This window comes from Macrotis lagotis, chromosome X (assembly GCF_037893015.1).
Source record: "Macrotis lagotis isolate mMagLag1 chromosome X, bilby.v1.9.chrom.fasta, whole genome shotgun sequence".
Classification (NCBI taxonomy): Eukaryota; Metazoa; Chordata; class Mammalia; order Peramelemorphia; family Peramelidae; genus Macrotis; species Macrotis lagotis.
The window spans coordinates 669,957,384-669,977,576 of NC_133666.1; the positions used below are offsets into that span (position 1 = coordinate 669,957,384).

Below are 20,193 nucleotides of genomic sequence, written 5' to 3' on the forward strand. Positions count from 1 at the left end.
AGTGACTTTTCCAGGGTCACATGGTTAATAAGATTCTGATGTCCCATTTGGACTCAGGTCTTCCCAACTCTATCCACTACACACCATTTAGCTGCCTATCACGTAGTAGCCACTCAAAAAATGTTTCTTGATTGATCAATTTAATTGATTTCCTGAAGGGCCAACAGATTTAGAAAGAGGACCCTGTCACCATAACCATTAAAGGGCAGTGCTGGTCAGGGGTACCTGAATTTGAACCATCTACCCTGGGATCTGAATCATACCAAAGCTCATGACCCTGCCAAATAACAACCTAGATTGGTGACAAAAGAAAGAAAAACTAACATCTATGGAAACATGCCAGCCACTGTGTTTAGAGGTTTACAAATATCCCATTTTATCCTATCTGGGAGGTAGGTGTTATTACTTCTAATTTCCAGTTGATGACACTGAAGCCCACTGCAGAGACACAGCTTGCCCAAGAATCACAGAGCTAGTATCTGGGGCTGGATTTGAACTCAGATCTCCATTCCAGACCCAGCCAACGACCTATCCACTGCACCATCTAACCAAATAAGATGAATGATTAGAAATCGGTTTTGATCTTTGCCAGGCTGCTTATTTTGCCCCAACTATAAAAGGAGGGGGTTTTCACATTGTGTGCCCCAGGGTCCCCCCTTTTTCTTTTCTCCCATTCTGTCAGAACTCTGTGCCATTCTCTATTCCCAGACCCCTTCCAGCTGTGGGATTTTGTTTCCCAAGGGTGAATGTCCTCCTCCCACCAAATGCTCGGAGGACAAGCTGAGAATAAGAAAGGAGGGGTGGAGGATGCAGGGCCCCTTAGGCAGTTCTGGCCAAAATAAGAAGAGAAGGAGGTCGCTGTTGGGCCCAACTCTATTTGCTCTGGATTTCAATAAACTGGTGAATAAATACAATGGTGTTTCTGATTGTGAGGACTTGGATCAGGCACCATGGCAACCAGAGAAGGTTCCTTGGCCCTAGGAACAGACAGCCTCCAGGGAAGCATCTCCTTCTAAAAATGGGAGACTTGGGGCGAATCATAAATTCAAGTCCTTCCGAGGAAGCTCTTCTTGGCAATGGAGTCCAGACTTCTACAGATGAGGAAATCAAGGCGCAGATTTTAAGTGACTTGTCCAAGGTCACCTGGTGGTAGTCTGAAGAACCTGAGCCCAAGCCCAGCCCTCCTTCCAAAATACCACTGCTTCCTGGGGAGGGGTTGGGTGCTGGAAGGAAAGATCTGGGTCTGGTTTGGGAGGAGCCAAAGAAATGAAGGCCCTGCGGCTGAGCTGAAGGATGGTCTCTAGTTGGCCTTTGAGGCTGGAGAGACAGCTCCTGGTCTTGGGGAGCCATGGTCTGATGGGGGAGGCCCCAGAGGGATGCTTCGCTCATCCTATGTGAAACCTCTACTTCGAACAAGATGCAGTCGGATTTAGGGGGGCTGGGGGCGTCCCCGGTAGCCCAAGGGGGACCTGGATGATGGAGAGCCCAGTCAGATGAGGGAGACAGTCTTCTTCCCCCACCGTAAGACAGCACCCGTCTGAAGGGGAGGGAGGGGACACAGAAAAGAAGGGAGATCATGAGAAGGAGCTCAAAGAGAGACCCATGCAATGTGAGGGTGGAGATGGAGGGCTGAGCCGTTGGCCAAGCCGCTTCCTTTGCCTTCCGCAGCCTCAGTTTCCCCCTTGGGAAGGGGGACATCCATGGGATGCCAAGCCCCTCGGAGCAGCCCCGCCCCATTCCCCTCCAAAGGCGGAGTACTACTGGGGAAACTGAGGCTAGCAAGGCCAAGGCAGAGGCTTGGCCAGGGCACCGAGCAGTGAGCTGCTGGGAAGGGAAGAGGCGCGCGGGGCCCGGACCCTGGCGTCCGGCCCTGGGTTGGCCGCGGGGCGGGCCAGCTCGGGGCTCCGCCTCCCCCCTTCCCCGCCCTCCCCCCCGGCGCCCACACTTGGCTCTCTGCTCGGTGTGGGCAGCCTCGCTTCTCAGCCCGCGCACCCCCGGGCCCAGGCGGCGGCGGGCCATGGCAGCCCCGGCAGCCCCCGCGGCCCCCGCGGCCCCCGGCAGGAAGGAGCTGAAGATCGTGATCGTGGGGGACGGCGGCTGCGGGAAGACCTCGCTGCTGATGGTTTACAGCCAGGGGGCCTTCCCGGAGGTGAGGGGCGCGGGGTGCTGATGGGGAAACGGGGTCCAGAGGGTCGGCTGCAGGCCGGCTGCCAGGCTCTCGGGATTCCCCGGCTGAGGGGGGGGGTGACCCAGGCTCCAGGCAGGACTGCCCCCACCTGGAGCCCTCCCTCCCGACCCCCACCGCAGGAGCAGGCTCGGGGGATCGTCCTGGGGCTCCCTTGGCAGGAGCCCGGCTTTGGGGGTGCCACTTCCCCCAGTTCCAGGGGAAGCCTGTAGTGGGGTGAGGGGGAAATGCTCCCCCAAGCCATCCAGGGAGGGCAGAGCTATGGGACTCGGCTTGTCCTGGGGGCAGCCCTCAGGCACCTTGCCGGGGTACGACCCCTCCCCTGATGGCTCCCGTCTTTCCCTTCCCCGCAGAACTACGCCCCTTCGGTCTTCGAAAAGTACACCACCAGCGTGACCCTGGGCAGCAAGGAGGTGATCCTGAACCTCTATGACACAGCCGGTAAGTGGGTGCCCCCGGGGACTTCCCAACACGCCCCGGGGGATTCTCTGGGGCTCGGAGCCTCTCTGGACCCAGCCCTCAGGGAAATCCTCCCAGCCGGGCCAGAGGAAGTGGAAGAACCCCAGGAAGCTATTTTTAGTAGTAATGATTAACAATAAAACAATCATTAGTTGATAATGAACAATTATTGTAAATCCTGAATTTAGTCCTCAGTTGTCACATCTGGGGGGACCCCTGGGTGGGCCAGAGGAATGTCAAAGCTAATCCCGAGCTGCTTCCTGTTTGGGGTGGGGGGTCAGGGAATCCCTTCTGGCTCTCAGATGGGACTTATGGACCCCTCAGAAGCAAAGTTTTTATTTGAGGTCGGGGAATTGGTTTTCATTACAAAAATCCCCTTTGCCTCAGTAGGAAAAACAGCCTCTTTTGGCTTGAATCTTCACCGGCAAGTATTCTTTCATTTACTTTTTACGTTGATTTGTTGTCGTTGGTGAGTCGTTTTTCAGTCATTTTACAGTCGTGTTCAGCTTTTCACGGCTCCATTTGAGGGTGTCTTGGCAGAGATACTGAGGGGGTTTGAGACCTCCTTTCTCCAGAACATTTTACAGATGAGGAAACTGAGGCAAAAGGGTGAAATGACTTGTCTAGGGTCAAACAGCCAGTAAGTGTGGGAGACCGGATTTGAATTTAGGAAGATGAATGGAAGAATGTTTTTGAGTGACTGAAGGAAATTCTCATTTCAGTTTAAGGTTGATGACAATAAAGCTGTCACTTCTCCCCCATTCAAGTTTGCAGGCCTCCCCCCACCTCTATCCATCCAGGGGTCCCTTAAGAACCTCTGCTCTAGCAGAGCCTCTTAAATGAGGAAAGTTTCGGGCTGCAGACCAGCCAAGCTCATCTCCGGCAAGATGGCAACCAATTGGTCAGGCAGCTCCTCCACAGCAGCTAGCAAGGGGCAGCCCGAACTGCTCACTGAAGGAGCCTCCACATAAGGCCATCGCACATATCTGAAATATTAAGGAGGGGGGCACTTCTAGGATCACTGGGTTGGAACCCAAGGGATCTGGGAGAGATCACCTAATCCACCTGGTTTCTGTTAGAGTTGAGAAAGTTCAAGATCACATGGTGCCTTAGTCCTGTCTAATTCTTCCATGACCCCACGTGGGGTTTTCTTATCAGAAATACTAGAGTGATTTACCATTTCCTCCTCCAGCTGATTTTTCAGATGAGGAAACTGAGGCAAACAGGGTGAAGTGACTTGTCCAGTATCACACAGCTAAAAAAAGTGTCTGAAACTGGATTTGAACCTCAGGAAGAGGACTTCAGATCTGGTGCCCTACCCTTGCACCACCTCAGTTTCTTTGTGAGTTAGTATCAAAGAAGATGAGAACCAACCTCTTTGACTCCCAGACCAATTCGGATTCTCCAAAAGCAAAGTATTTGCCTTGAGGCTGAATGGGAGCTAAAGGTGGGAGGAGGATTTAGAAATTTCCGAGGAGATCTTTTGGTCTGAAGTACCTGATGACCTGTTAGAGTCAGCACTATGCAGATTTATGCAAATGTAAAGTTCCTACTAGAGAATAAGCATTCATTTGGAGCCTACTACTCAATCCTCAGGACAGCCCTGTAGGGTAGATGTTGTTATTGTCTTTATTTTACAGCTGGAGAAACTGAGGCAGACAGCAGTTATGTGACTTGCCTAAGATCGTACCTCTAGTATGGGTTTGAGGTTGGATTTGAACTTGGGTCTTCCTGACAGCAGGTCTAGCACTCTGTCTTCTGTACCACTCCTCCACCTCAAGAGTTAGGTTAACATTCGCTTTTGGCATTGTCCCAAAGATTCCTCAAGTTGGGAGATTCATCCATCAGTCAGTAAACATTTATGTAAGCCCTACTGTATGCCAGAGGCTAGGGAAATCAATAGAAAAATGCCATCGCCCCTGTCTTTAAGGAAGAAGACTGTATTCCAAACTCTTGAGCCCCGGAAGCTTTGACACTTGCCCTACATCTGACTCAACTTATTCCCCTGGAAGCCCTGCCATTCATGTTTACCATTGCTTTGATCTTTTAGAGAGAAAGATCTGGGATGGTTTTCACTGGGATCACTGGGGCCTAGGGCCCCACCCTCCCTAGAAATGAAAGGCATCTTCAAGTTCTATGAGCCCCACAAAGGTCTGGATGTAGCTTATTTCATTTCAGATCCAGAGAGGTGACATGGAATGTCCCAGCAGGGAGGGCCTGAAGAACCCAGAATGACCAAATTAAAAGGAAGTTCAGCCTGCAGAATCTGTGGTCAGATTGTCAGAGGTGGGAGGGACGGTAGCAGGTAGATTATCAGAAATGGATCGGACTTTAGACTATGGCCTGGCTACACTGGGAGAGATCTCAGAACAGAAAGTCAGAGCTGGGAGGACACAGTAGAACACAGGATGTCAAAGCTGGAAAATTATCTAGACCATCCAGTAAGGTCTCCAGTTGAGAAGTCTTGGGGCAGCTGTACTGTATCCAACCCCAACAGAAATGACAACTATTAGCCATGCACAATAATCCCTGCGGGCTACATAATGAACACATGAGAATAGTAGGAAGCCGCATATTAACATTATCTATGTTTTATCACCTTTTGGTCTATTTCATTATTTCCTAATTACATTATAAACTGCTTTGGGTCATACTGGGGAGTGTTTCGGGTCATGGCCAGGATCTTAGAGCCTTCCTATGTCACAGTTGGGAGGGATTATAGAGATTAGATACAAGTCAAGAAGATACTTAGAACTTAGATTGTTAGAGATAATAGCTTACCAAGAATGTCTAAGAGAGGAGGGACCTTAGAATATGGAATATCAAAAAAAAAAAAAAGGAATGGAATCAGAGGTCCCAGAACAGAGAATGTCAGAGGTAATAGCATCCCTAGAATACCAAAGATTGAAGACCCTTAGAATATGGAATATCAAGGTCCTCAGAAATGGAATATGAGAACTGGAAAGGATTTTAGTTCAGAACATATTTGGGCTAGAATGATATTTCACTTTATCCACAAGTGCTTTCTTCACAAGAACCCTAAGCAGCAGTATACTGTTAATAGATCACCTAGGCTGGATCCATCATTTTCAAATGAGTCTCAGAAAAGTGAAGTGACTTGCCCAGGGTCATACAACCAAGTGTAGAGATCCTTGTAGTTCATGATGGGTTTAGGATGGGCAACAGAGGGTCTCCTGCAGCATGAGATGGCCCTCGGGACCTTCCCAGCCAAGAGTCAGGGGTCTCTGGGAGCTCCTCACAAAAACCTGGTTCTGCCTCCAGGTTTCACTGTTCGTCTGTGTCATAGCAGCTCTCCAGACTCTCCTTGGAGGTTCCATCCATGTTAGCTTAACAAAACATTTATAAGCATCTACCACATACGGGGCATCAAAGGCAGAAGTGAGTCAGCATTTTCCTCCTATTGGAGATGAGCAAGGCTTCCTCCCTTGGCAGGAATGAGGGAACTAAAGACAAGGTCATCTAGTCTAGCAGATAGGCTGCTAATATATTTGTTGTTATGTATTCATGTCCAACTCTTCATGACGCCATACACACCAATACGATTCATGCAGTTTTCTTGACAAAAGATACTGGACTTACCCAAGGCCAAACAACTGAAAGTGTATGAGGTCAGATTTGAACTTCCTGATGCCAGGGAGCTACCTTCCAGAGCCACCTTGCTGTCTGGATACTGCCCCTCCCAGAAACTAAATGAACTGGAGAGATAGGATACATCCACTCACTTGCACTCATCTATTAAGGAATAGGTTAGGAATAGAAAGAGCATCAAATTTGGAGTCACGGAACTTGGGTTCAAATCCTGCCTCAATTACTAAAGCTGTATGACCTTAGGTAAGTGTTTCTTAATGTCTCTGGGAAAGAGTTTTCTCACCTGTGAAATGAAGGAATTGAACCAAATGTTCTCTGAAGTCCCTTCAATATGCTTCGATATGTGGTATTAGAAAGATTATCAGCTTCTTTTGGTTTCTCATTCCCAGGAGTTAGGAAGAGGGGCAGGGTTTATTGGTCCTAATTTACAGATAAATAGCCATGATCAAATGATTTTCCATTGGTTCCTATTGGAACAATTCTGGAACTTTAGAGGGTTGGGGATATATAATTCCTTGGGAACCATCACAGATCAAAGAAATACATCAACACTTCAGAGTTTCTGGCCTGATGAATGAATGTATGAATGAAAGAATGAAAAAGTATTTAATAATCTCTGTTCGTTGGATCTAAAAATGCAATAGGGATTAACATGATGCCCTCCTTAAAGGTGCCATCCTTATCAAGGATGGTCTGCTAATAGATTTGTTGTTGTTTATTCCTGTCAACTCTTCGTGACTCCATGCCCACCAATGGTGTTCATAAGGTCTTCTTGTCAAAGATACCATTTTACTCTCCAATGGAGGCAAAAGAACTTGCCCAAGGTCAAATAGCTTGGTAGGAAGTGTCTGAAGTCACATTTGAACTCAGGTCTTCCTGATGCCAGGCCCAGAGCCACCTTGCTATCTGGATAGATGCTGTCCTTTCCAGAGCCTAATTGAATTGGAGAGATAGGATACATCCACTTGCTTGTGGTTACCTATTAATGAGTGGGTTAGGAGCTTAGATTGATGCCCAGAGCAAGAGGTTGGTCAGGAGAAGATGACTGGAGGATCAGCCTGGCAGAGCAGATGGAAAGGAAGGGAAAAATTTATTAAGCATCCGCTATGTACCATTCTCATTTGCTCTTCACAACAACCTTGAGGGGGTAGGTAGATGCAATTTCCCCCATGTTACAGTTGAGAAACTGAGGCAGACAGAGGGTCCCATAGCTAATAAGTATCTGAGGTTGAATTTGAATTCAGATCTTCCTAATTCCTAAGCCCTGTCTTTACTTAACTCTTAAAAAAGGATCTTAATCTTAATCAGAAGGGGAGGAAGGGAGGGGGGTAGAAAAATGTGAAACTCTGACTAATATGGAAATAAGTTGAACATGATTGTAACCTACAACGTTTACCAAACTGGTCACTGCCTTGGAGAGGGGGGGAAGGAAGGGTGGTAGAAAAATGTGGAACTCAGAAACTTGCAATTGGATGAATATTGAAAACTACCTTTGCAAGTAATTGAAAAAAATAATGAAAATTAAAGAGAAAAGAAAAATGTGAAACTCAAAAAGATGAATGTTAAAAATACTATTTTAAAATAATTGGAAAAATAAAATAAAACAACAACAAAAGAATGTTAGTCTGCCATGTCAGGATAGTCGTAGAACCGTTTCAGTCATGTCTGACTCTTTATGACTCCATTTGGGGTTTTCTTGGCAAAGATCCTGGAGAGATCTGCTATTTCCTTCTTCTGTTCATTTTGCAGAGGAGGAAACTGAGGCAGATTAAGTGACTTGCCCAGGGTCACATAGCTAGTGTCTTGAGGTCATATTTGAACTCAGGAAGATGAATCTTCCAGGCCCACTATGGGCCTATTCCACTATGGCGCCATCTGGCTGCCAATAATATTGATAATAATGGATAACATTTATATAACAGGCATTTTACAATTAAATCTCCTTTGATCCTTGAAACCGCCCTGGGAAGTAGCTGCTATCATTATGGGTGTAAAATCACCCATTTTCCAGTCTAAGAATCTGAAGATGAAGTGACTCACTCAGGGTCCCATAGCTTATAAGTGTCTAAGGTTGGATTTGAACTCAGATCTTGATTCCAGGCCTAGTACTCACTGTGCTGCACCACCTCACTGTCTCTTATAAAGGATACATTAGTCTATTGTGTCCTAGATGGCAGTAGAATAGAGAAGAGGGAATAATCCAGAGCATAGGCTTCTCTGGGAGGTCTCCCTTGCAGCCCAGGAGAAGAGACTTCACCTAGGCTCATTGAAGAGGGCTTTAGCAACCATAGGGGTTCTCAGCCTTGGCTGTGTCCTGGGACTCCTTGACTGTCAGGTGAAGCTTAGAATGAACCTTTAAAAAATTTATCATTGAAATGCTAAATTTTAGTTAGAGATAAGCGAAAATAAACAAAGGTATCATTTTTTTTCCATCTAAGGGAATGAATGAATGAATGAATCCCCTGAAATATCTTGGTTCCAGCCATGGAAGGGGCCTCGGCCATATTTTACAAATGAGGAAACTGAGGCCTACATCAGATTTGCCCAAGATTACAGAGATAGTAACCCCGAAAGCTAAGGTCTTTTACCGGGCTCCTTCCCAGGCTACCTGTGGAGCTGTCTCTCAATCAGTATTGATTGTTTCAGTTGGGTGTGTCCTGGATGGGAGGTGGGGAACTATAGAAGACTCTGGAAGGAAAAAGACCTGAAGAAAGAAGGACAAAGTGGCTTGGTTGAGGGAAGGGAGGGAAGAGACCTTTTTGTCCCCTACCTCCCTTAGGTATTCTTACTTAGAACAATGGGAAATTTGGAGAAAATGCCCAAGATGTTCAAAACTCTGGGGGCTAGGTGGAGACCTCAAACCCCAAGGCCTTGGGGCAGGGTGATGGCAGAGCCTGGGGCTCTTCAGTGACTGATCCCCTCAACCACTCAACCTTACCCACCCCACCCTGTCTCTGAAACACCCACAGGCAGGAAATTGTGGTCAAGTCAGAAGCTTCCTTGGGGGGGGAGGGGGAGGAGTTGGTAGATGACAGCCTAGGAACTTGGTCTCCTCTAAAGTGTAGAACAGGCCAAAGTGGGTGGGCTTGGTGGGTGAGAAATTTAGTACCCAAGTTAGAGCCACCCAAAGCAACAGTGGTGGAAATTCATATATCGGTTTAAGATTTACTGAATCTTCTCCTACCTAGTTTCCTTTGAGACATCAGCCAATAGGCAGTGAGGTGTCTCAGTGGGTGCTGGACCTGGAGTCAGGAACATCTGAGTTCACATCCAGCCTCAGGCCTTCCTGGCTGAGTGACCCTGGGCAAGTCACTTAACCTAGAAGAAAATGACATCTTTGCCCAGAAAACCCCAGGGACAGTATGGTCCAAGGAGTCATGAGAATTGGACATGCCTAAACCGATACTAAGAAAGTCAAAATAGCAAGTGTCTGCCCTCCAGGAGTACACGTTCCAATGGTGGGTCACATCTGAACCTCCCTCACTTTTGGGCAGCCCAAGTGCCCCTGGGAGGCAGGTCTTGGTTACACCACCATCATCCAGTTTCCCCAACCATTGAATTGGACATGGAGAAGACTGAAGGTGCCACTGTGCTGGCATTCAATGTGAGGTCAAGCCCACACCAATTAGATTAAGCAGCCTTTAGAAGAGGGGCACCAGATCATGGCTCCAGAGGTTGACACCTTGATCCAACCCAAGGGAAAGAAAGTGACCATGAAAGGCAGAACCATGAGGTATTCACTGATGCCAACAAAATTGGAATTATCCGTGAGCCACGTCTTGCTAGGATTCCCATTTTATAAACAGTGCTGCCATGGGCAATTGGGTGGTGCAGTGGAGAGTGCCCTGGGTTTGGAACCAGGAGGACTCATCTTCTGGAGTTCAAATCTGGCGTCAGACATTAGCAGGGTGACCTTGGGCAAGTCACTTCACCCTGTTTGCCTCAGTTTCCTCATCTATAAAATGAACTAAAGAAGGAAAATAGCAAGCCACTCCAGTTTCTCTAACAAGAAAACCCCAAATGGGGTCATATCTGAACAACAAGGGAGCAGGCAGAGGCCAGGGAGTAGTTGGGGACCAAGGATCCCCCATATGTAGGGTTTGAGTGCTTATGAAAGCTACCGAAGGAGAAGTGAGGCCTCAGAGGAAGACACCCCGGAGAAGTGATTCAGACCAGACTGGGGTTTTCCAAGCTGCTCATCGCTCTAGGGAGGAAATGAAGGTGGGTGGGAACAAAGAAGCAAGTTAAAGTGAGTTCTGCTTCTCCATTGCCCCCACCCCAATTTCCACCTGCCCTCACTCAGAGCTCCCTCACTTCTCTGCCACAGGGATGGATTTTTCCCAAGGTCAAGGTCATCTTGCCACCATTGGCATTTCAGGGTGTCCGAAGGAAGAAAGGAATCATCCTTGGGGAAAATCATCTCATCTTCACCATTCCTGAGCCTGCCGATCCAAGGGAGTGGAGTGAGAGAAGTGGTATTCTGGAAGCTCGGGGTGACGAGGGGCCTTGTCTCAGGGGCACCCACACTCCTTTGCTTCCTCTCCCTCACCAGGCCCTCACTCCCATCATTGTTCCACAGCTCAGTAGACCAGAGGGTCTGCAAGGGTTTAGCTCCTCTGTGGGTTACTGAACTGGCAAGGTCCTCCTCACTCCCCCTACTCAGTTCCTTCATCTGCTCAATGAGGGGAATGCATCAGTTATTCCCCCCCCTTAAAACCATTAAGATCATAACACAGGGACAGCTCTGGGACCTTGGTGATGAGGACAGGATGACAGGCCCAGGAGGCGGTCTGAAAGGACTTCTCTGAAAGAGGCGCTTCACATCCTCACTGGCCGAGCTCCCCGATGCAGACCTCTCTGCTCTTAGAGAGAAGTGTGTTGCAAACTCCCACCCCCCTCCAGAGAACCACAGGTCTTGCAGGAGAGTCTTTCTGCTGATAACAGGAAACCAGACAGTGAGGTGAAGAAGATAGGCATTGGGGGGGCCTGGGGGAGCCAGGATGTTGCAGTAGAAGGACCTCTAGTTTGGACCCGATGAGATCTGGGGAGCATGAGTCTTGGCTTTCAGCCCAGGACAACTTCAGGTGCCTGAAGAGTCTCTAGGGAGGGGACTCTACACTCAGTAAGCACCTACTGTTTACTCAGAGTTAAAAATAGAAAAATGAAAGCCTTTATCACCTCAGCCCTTAATAATGGTTGTTCTTTTGGCAGGATGACTGATAATTAGAACATTTATATGGCACCAGCTTTGAGGTTTGCCAAGCAAGAATCTGTGCAGGGATCAGCATGGTGCCTGATAAATAGGAGGAATTTAATAAATGCTCAACAATTCTATCATAGGATCCCAGACCTAGAAGGGACCTTAGACCTCATTTTAGCCCAACTCTGGTTTTACAGATGAGGAAAATGAGGGCAAGAGATGTTTTTGAAGATACTTATTATACAAGGGAGCTTCGTTAGCATTTCTCTGAGGTAGAATTCAAACCCAAATCTTGTGACTCCAAGTTCAGAGCCCTTAACCCCACTGCCTTGCATGTGATAGGGACTTAAGAAGTAGGCACTGGTGGACTCATTGACTTTCCCCTGCATCTCATAAGGTAGGGAATAATAAATGTTCTAATTTTGCAAATGAGAAAACTAGGCAAGGCAAAAGTAAAATGACTTGTCCAGAGTCATATAACAAATAACTCTGACTATACCCTCTTGGGAAATCAGACAGAATATTAGAAGAAAAAATGAAGACAGAGAGAATTCTCAGCTGGTGGGAATGGGGGAGTCAGGGAAGGTGGTTGGACAGGATGGCACCCAAGCTAGGCTTTGGAAGAAGAGAAAGATTTCAACAGGCAGAAATATCAGGAAGATTGTGCTAAAATATGGACGTGGAAAATGGCATGTTGTGGTTGGGGAATGAGGGCTCCAAATTCATTTTGACTAGAAAATGCAAGTGTGAACATGGAAAAGGGCTAGGAAGATAAGTTGGAGCCAGAGTGAACCCTGCCTCCTAGGCCAGGCTAAGGAACATGAAAGTAATACTGAAGGTAATAGGGAACCCTGGAGGGTTTTTGACTAGGATAGTGACATTAGAATCTGTGTCTCAGACTGTTTTGGTGGAGATACAGGGGAGAGACTAGAGTCAGAGAACAGTCAGGAGTCCATTGCTATAGGCTACATGAGAGGTGATGAGGATGGGGACCTTATGGGTGAAGTGACAGGGTTGGGGAGCTGCTGATTGTTTCAAGCCTGGATGAACAGGAGGATGAGAGATCCATCTCTAGCATCCCTTCCAGTGGAGTCTGTTGCTCTGGGATTCCTTCTAAATAATTTTTTTCTCTGGTGATCACAGGGCCTCACCCGGAGGGGCTATAATTCCTATTCAGAAGGGAAGTCTAAGAGTCTTGGTAATGGGGAGTGAGAGGGGATATTAGGCCTCCATTCCAGATTCTCCCCTCCTTTATAAATTCCTCTAATCTCAGGGAGACTAGATCCACACACCCCAGCATCCCAATTCTCAGGGCAGTGAGAGGAGAGGGGAGGGGAGGGGAGGAGAGAGGAGAATGAACTCAGGATCTCCAAGCAGCTGGGTCCCAATGGCCTTCCCACTTCCCAGAACATGGAGGCTGTTGGTCTACCATATCTCTTGACCCTTGGGACCTACTCCTGGGTGCTTCTGTTTATCCAGGCAGAGTTGAAGAGCAAGGCTCATTAGTCACCTCAAAGTTATGCTGAGAGGCTGGCAGGAGGTCAAGTAGGGAGGGGTGGTCCCAGGGAGAGCCAGGACCCTTCTAATCTCTCTTGTGAATTTAAACTGTAATGAAACAAGCCAATGGTCTTCTTTTCCCTCCTCCAGAGTCTGGTAGATTCCAGAGAATCTCTAAGGATTCTTGCCTCCCAACTTCCCCTGCCTATCCAGGACCAGGTGACGATGCTCTTAGGAATGTTGACCTCTTAAGTCTTGAAACTTTCCCCCAGGATCTCAATTGGGGCAGAGAGAAGGGGGGGAAGGGAGGGAAGTTCGTTTCTTTCCCATAAGAATATAGTAGTAGGTGTAATGGGAAATCTAGTCTCCTCTCCAATCTTGGGAGAGGGAAAGGGATTCTGTCAAGAATTCTCTGTGCAGCCTTAGGCACGTTATTTGCCCTCTCCAGGCCATTTCTTCATCCATAACAATAATAATAATAATAATAATAATAATAATAAATACCTTAGATTGAAACAGGGCTTTAAACTTTGCAAAGTTTATATTCAGACTCTTATTCGATAGACCCATGACTTCATGGCTGTAGGTGCTATTTAGATTGTATTTATTTATTTTTTGGCAAGATAATTTGAGTTAAATGACTTGCCCAGAGTCACACAGCTGGTAAGTGTCAAAGGTATGAGGTCACATCTGAACTCAGATCCTCCTGATTCCAGGACCAGTGCTCTATCCACTGAGCTACCTACCTGCCCCCCAAGGTGATGTTTCTAACGACCATTTACATTTGAGAAAATTGAGACTCTGGGAGGTTAAGAGATTTTTGGACCAGGGTCACAGGTGGCTGGCTGCGATGTCAGCTTAGGGCAGCCAAGGCCTGCCGCAGATTCAACACGGACATCAGATGTGGGAGACCTGAGTTTGAATCCAGTCTCAAACACTTACTATATGACCCTGGAAAAATTTCTTAACCTCTCCTAGCCTTGGTTTCCCAATCTGTAAAATGGAAATAATAAGTACATTGCCTCTCAAGGTTGTTGTGAGGATGAAATGAGGTAAAAGCCCTGGCACACGGCAGGCTCTTAATGAACAATTGTTCTCTGCATTGTACAGTCCAAGGTGGGAAAAGATCTAAATCAATTAAGTCAGTAAAGTGTTGACAGTCATTTCTTCTTGAAACCTTCCCACAGAGAGCAGTGAGGTATAACATGGTTACAGTAGGGGCTGGCAAGAACCTGCTAATTGCTATTCAAAGGAAGTTAGAGAACATCTCTCCTCAAGAGAGAAAAGGAGCAGTGAAGTACCCCCTGGAAACCACCAACCAACATTTTGCCACCACAGAACTCTTCTTTCTTCCTTTCTTCCTTCTCTCTCTCTCTCTCTCTCTCTCTCTCTCTCTCTCTCTCTCTCTCTCTCTCTTTCTCTCCTTCCTTTTATTTTAAGGTTTTTGCAAGGCAATGGGGTTAAGTGGCTTGCCCAAGGCCACACAGCTAGGTCATTATTAAGTGTCTGAGGCCAGATTTGAACTCAGGTCCTCCTGACTCCAGGGCAGGTGCTCTATCCACTGCCCCACCTAGCCACCCCCTTTTTCTTTTTTCCTTCTTTCAACCCTCTCTCTCTCCTCCATCCCTTTCTCTCTCCATTCCTCCCTTTCTTCTTTTTTCTTCCTCTCTCATTCCCTTCCTCCCTTTTCCCTCCTCCTTTCCCTTTCTTCCTTCTCCTCTCCCTCTCTCTCTTCCCTTCCCTCCTTCCTCTATCCCTTCTTTCATCTGAGAATGAACCAGGAGATCTGTCCACAAAAACAGTAGAAGCACTTCCTTCCAGCAGATGTGAAGGGCAAGGTGACCGGTATACTGTGTATTCCTGCCAGTACCACCGAGTAACAGCCACAAGGAAACAATGAGCCATGTTGGTTTCTCTTGGGGGAAAAAGTGTAAGACTTGGCGATGGTCAGAGAAAGGTGAGCTGCTGATGCTGATGGGTGGCTCCTTGCCAAGAGATGCAGAGGTGACGGGTTGTCCACTGGCCATAGGCAAGGAAGAAAGCAATCTGGCTTTCCAGGCCATGTACCTGAATGTGATGGCAAGCATGCCAAGACCCATCAGACGTAATGATGAGCACCACCCACTCAGAGTGAGGGACTCATATGGAGTCAATTGACTGAAAGAACATTTTGGTAAGAAAGATGTATCTTGGGCAAGAAAAAAGTTGATATTTTTATCTCTTTTGAGAGTTAAAGGTAGGGGCTTCAGAATAGAAAAGTACGAGAGACGGCATAGTATGGTAGATAGAGAACTGACCTTGGAGGCAAGGTCAAATTCTATCTCTGACTCATGTTGATTGTGTGACCCTAGCCAAGTCATTTAACCTCTGAGTTCTCTAGGCAAGTCTCTAAGTCTGTCAGTTGAAGAAACAGTGGAGATCTGAAATGAGAGAGTGTTCCCACACCAGAAGCTCTCTACATTGAGAAAAAAAGGGACAGTGGGTAGAGTACTAGCTATGAAATCAGAAAGGATCTGAGTTCAAATTCGACCTCAGATACTTAGTATCTGTGTGACCTTGGACAAGTCACTTAACCCTGATTACCAGGGTCATCTCCAGTCATCCTGATTCATATCTGGTCACTAGACCCTGATGGTTTTGGAGGAGAAAGTGAGCCTGATGACTTAGCACAGCACCCACCTCACTCAAATCCAATTCACTTGCAAGTCATGGCATCACCTCCCTGATATCATGGCCTTCTTTGAGAAGGGCAAACATCATCAACATTGAGAAAGTCACAGATCTGGATTCCCCCCCCTCAAAAAAAGAGGAGCAGAAATCAATCAGCAATTTTGAATAAATCTTTTTAAAACACCTACTTTGTGCCAGCTACTTTGCTAACACTGGAGATCCTTGAAGAAAATGGGAAGTTGGGATGGGAACAATCAGCTCCAAGTCAGCTTTTCCATCTAGGTAAGGTGGGGAAAGACAGCCAGATTTGGAGGCACATGCTCAATTTAGGGAAACCATATGATAAAATTGCTTTTTTTCCTTCCTAGTGTTCAGCATCAACTGCTTTAAAAATGCTTCTTAGGGACAGCTAGGTGGCACAGTGGATGAAGCCCTGGCCCTGAGTTTAAATCCAGCCTCAGACACTTAATTGCCTAGCTGTGTGACCTTGGGCAAATTACTTAATCCCATTGCCTTAAATAAAGAAATAAATCTTTAAAAATTTTAAAAATGCTTCTTAACTGATTGAATTCAAAGAAACAAGAGATGGATCCCATGATCAAAAATCTGTAAGGGAAGTTGTCTCAAGATGTATAGGACAGGGAAGCTAGGTGGCACAGTGGATAAAGTACCAGCCCTGGGGTCAGGAGGCCCCAGGTTCAAATTTGGCCTCAGATACTTAATAATTACCTAGCTGTGTGATCTTGGTCAAGTCACTTAACCCCATTGCCTTGCAAGAAAAAAATATAGGTCAGAGAAGGAGGGAGGAAAAGAAAGAAAGAAAAATTGGATTTGAAAATTAGATTTAGATTTTTTTTTGGTCCGTGGCTTTATGCCCATACCCAGATATTGGGGGGGGGGGTCTACCTCATAAATTCTGGCAAGACTGGATTTGCTTAGAGCCTTGAAATTCCAGTCAAAAGAAGTTAAATTAAATAATGTTTGTTGAATTGAACTGAAAGGGGTAGGAGGAAAGAGGGAGAGAATTACCTATATATGACTGTCAAAGCAAAAACCATAGAGTAGTAGGCACAATGAAGGCCACAAATATAATGGTAGAGAAGACTAGTGATGCATGGGAGATTGTGTCCAAAGAGAGAGGTAGTGAGTGCTTCATGGCCCAGATATCCATATGCACATATAGAGACTATGACCAATGAACAAGGCAAACAAGATATCTTAATACAAGAAGGTGAGATGGGAATGGGATGGAAGAAGGACTTACTTTATTCAAAAGAACAAATCAGGTTAAAAAATGAAGTGTGTGTATATGTATATATATTTGTGAATATACATATATGTTCCTATAAAATATACATACACACATCTCACATGTAAGCAATCAGGGTTAAGTGAGCTGCCCAGGATCCTCCCACAGCTAGTAAATGTCTGAGACCAGATTTGAACTCCAGTCCTCCTGATTCCCGGGCTGGTGTTCCATCCACTGCACTATCCCAGTTATATGTATTAAGTAGATATACCCAAATGTAAAAATGCAGGAATCAGAGTAAAGAAGCCTGGTGGAAAACATCTGGGCAAAGATTAACAAGAGGAAAAACAGAAGTTAGAGTGCAACAGTAGTAGACAACAGACCACCTGGCCAGAAAGGGGAAATGGAGAAACTCAGGAAACAGGTCAAAAAGCTTGATATAGACTATGATACACTAGTGATTTGGTGGACCAGGTTATTCAGGTGTCAGCTACGGCTGTTTTTTTTCTCTCTCTACCCCCACCCCTCCCCTCCCTTCCTCTCCTCTGTTTTTCTTCCTTTTTCTTTCTCTTTCTTCCTTTCTCTCTGACTCTGTCTCTCTCCCTCTCCCCTCCCCCTTCAGTAGGAACATTTATAACACAAAAAATTAGCAAATGCTACAAATCAAGGCTTGATTTTGGGGGGGGGGAGTGATTTTTCTAGACTGAAAGACGTGATGGAGATAATGTTATTAATGCATATTAAACTTGAAAGTATGCCATGTATACTTTTGTTTAAAGTGGAGAGTCAAGGGGCAGCTAGGTGGTGCAGTGGATAGAGCACCAGCCCTGGAGTCAGGAGGACCTGAGTTCAAGTGCGATCTCAAACACTTAATAATGACGTAGCTGTGTGGCCTTGGGCAAGCCACTTAACCCCATTGCCTTGCAAAAACCTAAAATAAATGAAGTGGAGAGCCATTTGTTAAATATTTGCCAGTACACCTGTCTCTGCCCCATTTAACACTAGCAATCACTTTCTCTTTCTGATATTGTCTCCTCCTTGGGTTTTTGTGACTGTTCCCTTCTACTTGTCCTTCTACCATCTGATCAAGCCTTCTCAGCCTTCCTAGTTGGCATCCTCATCTACACCATGCCTCCTAACTTTGGGTTTACCACAGGACTCTGCTCTTGAACCTCTTTTCATGTCTCCTTGTTCTTTCTCTTAAGTGATCTCTAGCTGCCATGGATCCAACTGTCATCTCCATGCATATAATCATCCAAAGCCTTCATCTCTCTCCTGATCCCTAGGTTCACATCTCCACCCTCCTTTCAGCGTCCCACCTGGAGATCTCAAATTCCTCATGTCCAAAATGCACCCGATTATCTTCCCACCCATCCCCAAAAAACTCCAACTTCTCTTCCTAACTTCTCCACTTGTAGAGAGGGTGCTGCCATCTTTCCTGTCCCCTAAGTTGGCAAACTGGAATCATTCTTCAACTCTTCATTCTCCCCCATTCCACATATCTAATCAGGATTAAGGCCTTTTTGATTCTCTGCAACATCTCTCACATCTGCCACCTTCTATTCACTCCCACAGAACAGTAACCTTCAAGATGATCCCCATCCCCTTGGTATCGCCTCTCTCCAACCCATTGCCCAATTGATATTACTAAAACACAGGTTTGGGCACCTAGGTGGTTCAATGAATAGGGCAAAAGGTCTGGAACCAAGAAGATTCACCTTCCCAAGTTCATATCTCAGACACTTACTAGCTGTGTGGCCTGGGCAAGTCCCTTAAGTTTGTCTCAGTTTCTTCATCTGTAAAATGAATTGCAAAAGGAAATGATGGACCATTAGAGTATCTTTGCCATGAAAACCCCAAAAGGGGTCCTGACATGGTCCAACACAACCAAAAAACAACTGACCAACAATTGAAATATAAATCCATGATGATACCTGTGTAGATGTGCCTTTGTCTTTTTAATCCCCAGCACAGGGGCTGGAACCTAGTAGGTGCTTAATAAATCTTATTGAATTAAATGAATGAATGAGATGCATTTATTAAAAATTTGCAAATAGAACTGAGCTAATTCAATCACTTATAGAATAGATCTTTCCCTTGCTGTCTATAGGGTGAAATCACAGTTAATTGGGAGAAGGCAGAACTATATAGCTCTTCCTTTGCTTTGCTGTTCTCCAACAAGGAAAAGAATTTTCAGATAAGGGAGGAACAAAAGTGGTCAACAGGGAACTGAAAAAAGCGTGGAGATTTTGGGAGAGCACTGAGGTGTCCTCAATGAATTCAAGCCACCAGGATCCAGATGAATTCTGACCCAGGGTCCTAGGTGACACAGTAGATAGCAGACTGGATCTGGAGTCAGGAAGACCTGAGTTCAAATCTGACCTCAACTGGGTGACCTTGGAGAAGTCTTAACCTCCATTTGCCTTTGTTTCCGTATTTGCAAAATGGGGATAATACTAGATAATAGATAATACCTTCCAGGGTTGTTGTGAGAATCAATAAATTGTAAAGTGCCTGGTATATTTTGAGCTATTATTATACAAATGCTGAGTCATGGACTTTGGATCCTCAAAAGATCATTATGAATAAGAGAAGTACTATAGGATGGGAAATAGCCAAAAGTGTGTGGTGTGGGTGTGGGTGTGTGCATGTGTGCTTATGTGTGTGTGTGTGTGTGTGTGAGAGAGAGAGAGAGAGAGAGAGAGAGAGAGCTCTCAGAGGTATAGTAAAGAGAATCCTGGCCTTGGAGTCAGAAAAGGCCTATTCATATCCACATTCGGATAGTTATTAGTTGTGTGACTTTGGGCTCACTTAACCTCTCTCAGCCTCAGTTTCTTTATCCATAAAAATGGATATAATCGAAAGTATAGTGGTCAACTCATAGTTGTTATATGTCTGCCAAACTTTAAGTTTAAAGCATTAGATAAGTAACCCAGAAGTCTATTTAAGCTATTAAAGTTAATAATAATAATAATAATAATAATGAGATTTGGGGGACAGCCTGCATAAATGCTGCTTATGACTATTACAAACTATAGTCCAGGGAACTTGCCTTGGATTCCTGGTAAAACCCTAGCACATGATGTCAAAGGGATGGTTTATGAACCTCTTAAAAAACGGAAGTGGCTTCATCATGAGCAAGTCATGCCAAACTAACCTCATTGCTTTTTTTGACAATGGTACCACACGGGTAGACCAATCAGCTTTTGTTGATAATGATTTACCTAGGTTTCAGCAAAACAATTCATAAAGTCTCTCATTGTTCTTGTAGACAAGATGGGAGGAGGTGAATTAACAGCAGCTAGGTGTCACAGTGGAACAAGT

General features: G+C 45.9%; 1 protein-coding gene across 4 annotated transcripts in view; it reads left to right on the forward strand.

Annotated features, from left to right (window-relative positions):
- Window positions 1-20,193, forward strand: part of RHOF (ras homolog family member F, filopodia associated) — a 58,844-nt gene that overhangs the window by 23,189 nt on the left and 15,462 nt on the right. For 3 of the 4 annotated variants that reach the window (XM_074205575.1, XM_074205573.1, XM_074205574.1), the window contains one exon: window positions 2,539-2,626. In XM_074205575.1, the coding sequence (XP_074061676.1) occupies window positions 2,539-2,626 (88 nt within the window). Of the gene's footprint in view, window positions 1-2,017; window positions 2,150-2,538; window positions 2,627-20,193 lie in introns of those variants that run through there. The other variant, XM_074205576.1, reaches the window with a different exon arrangement.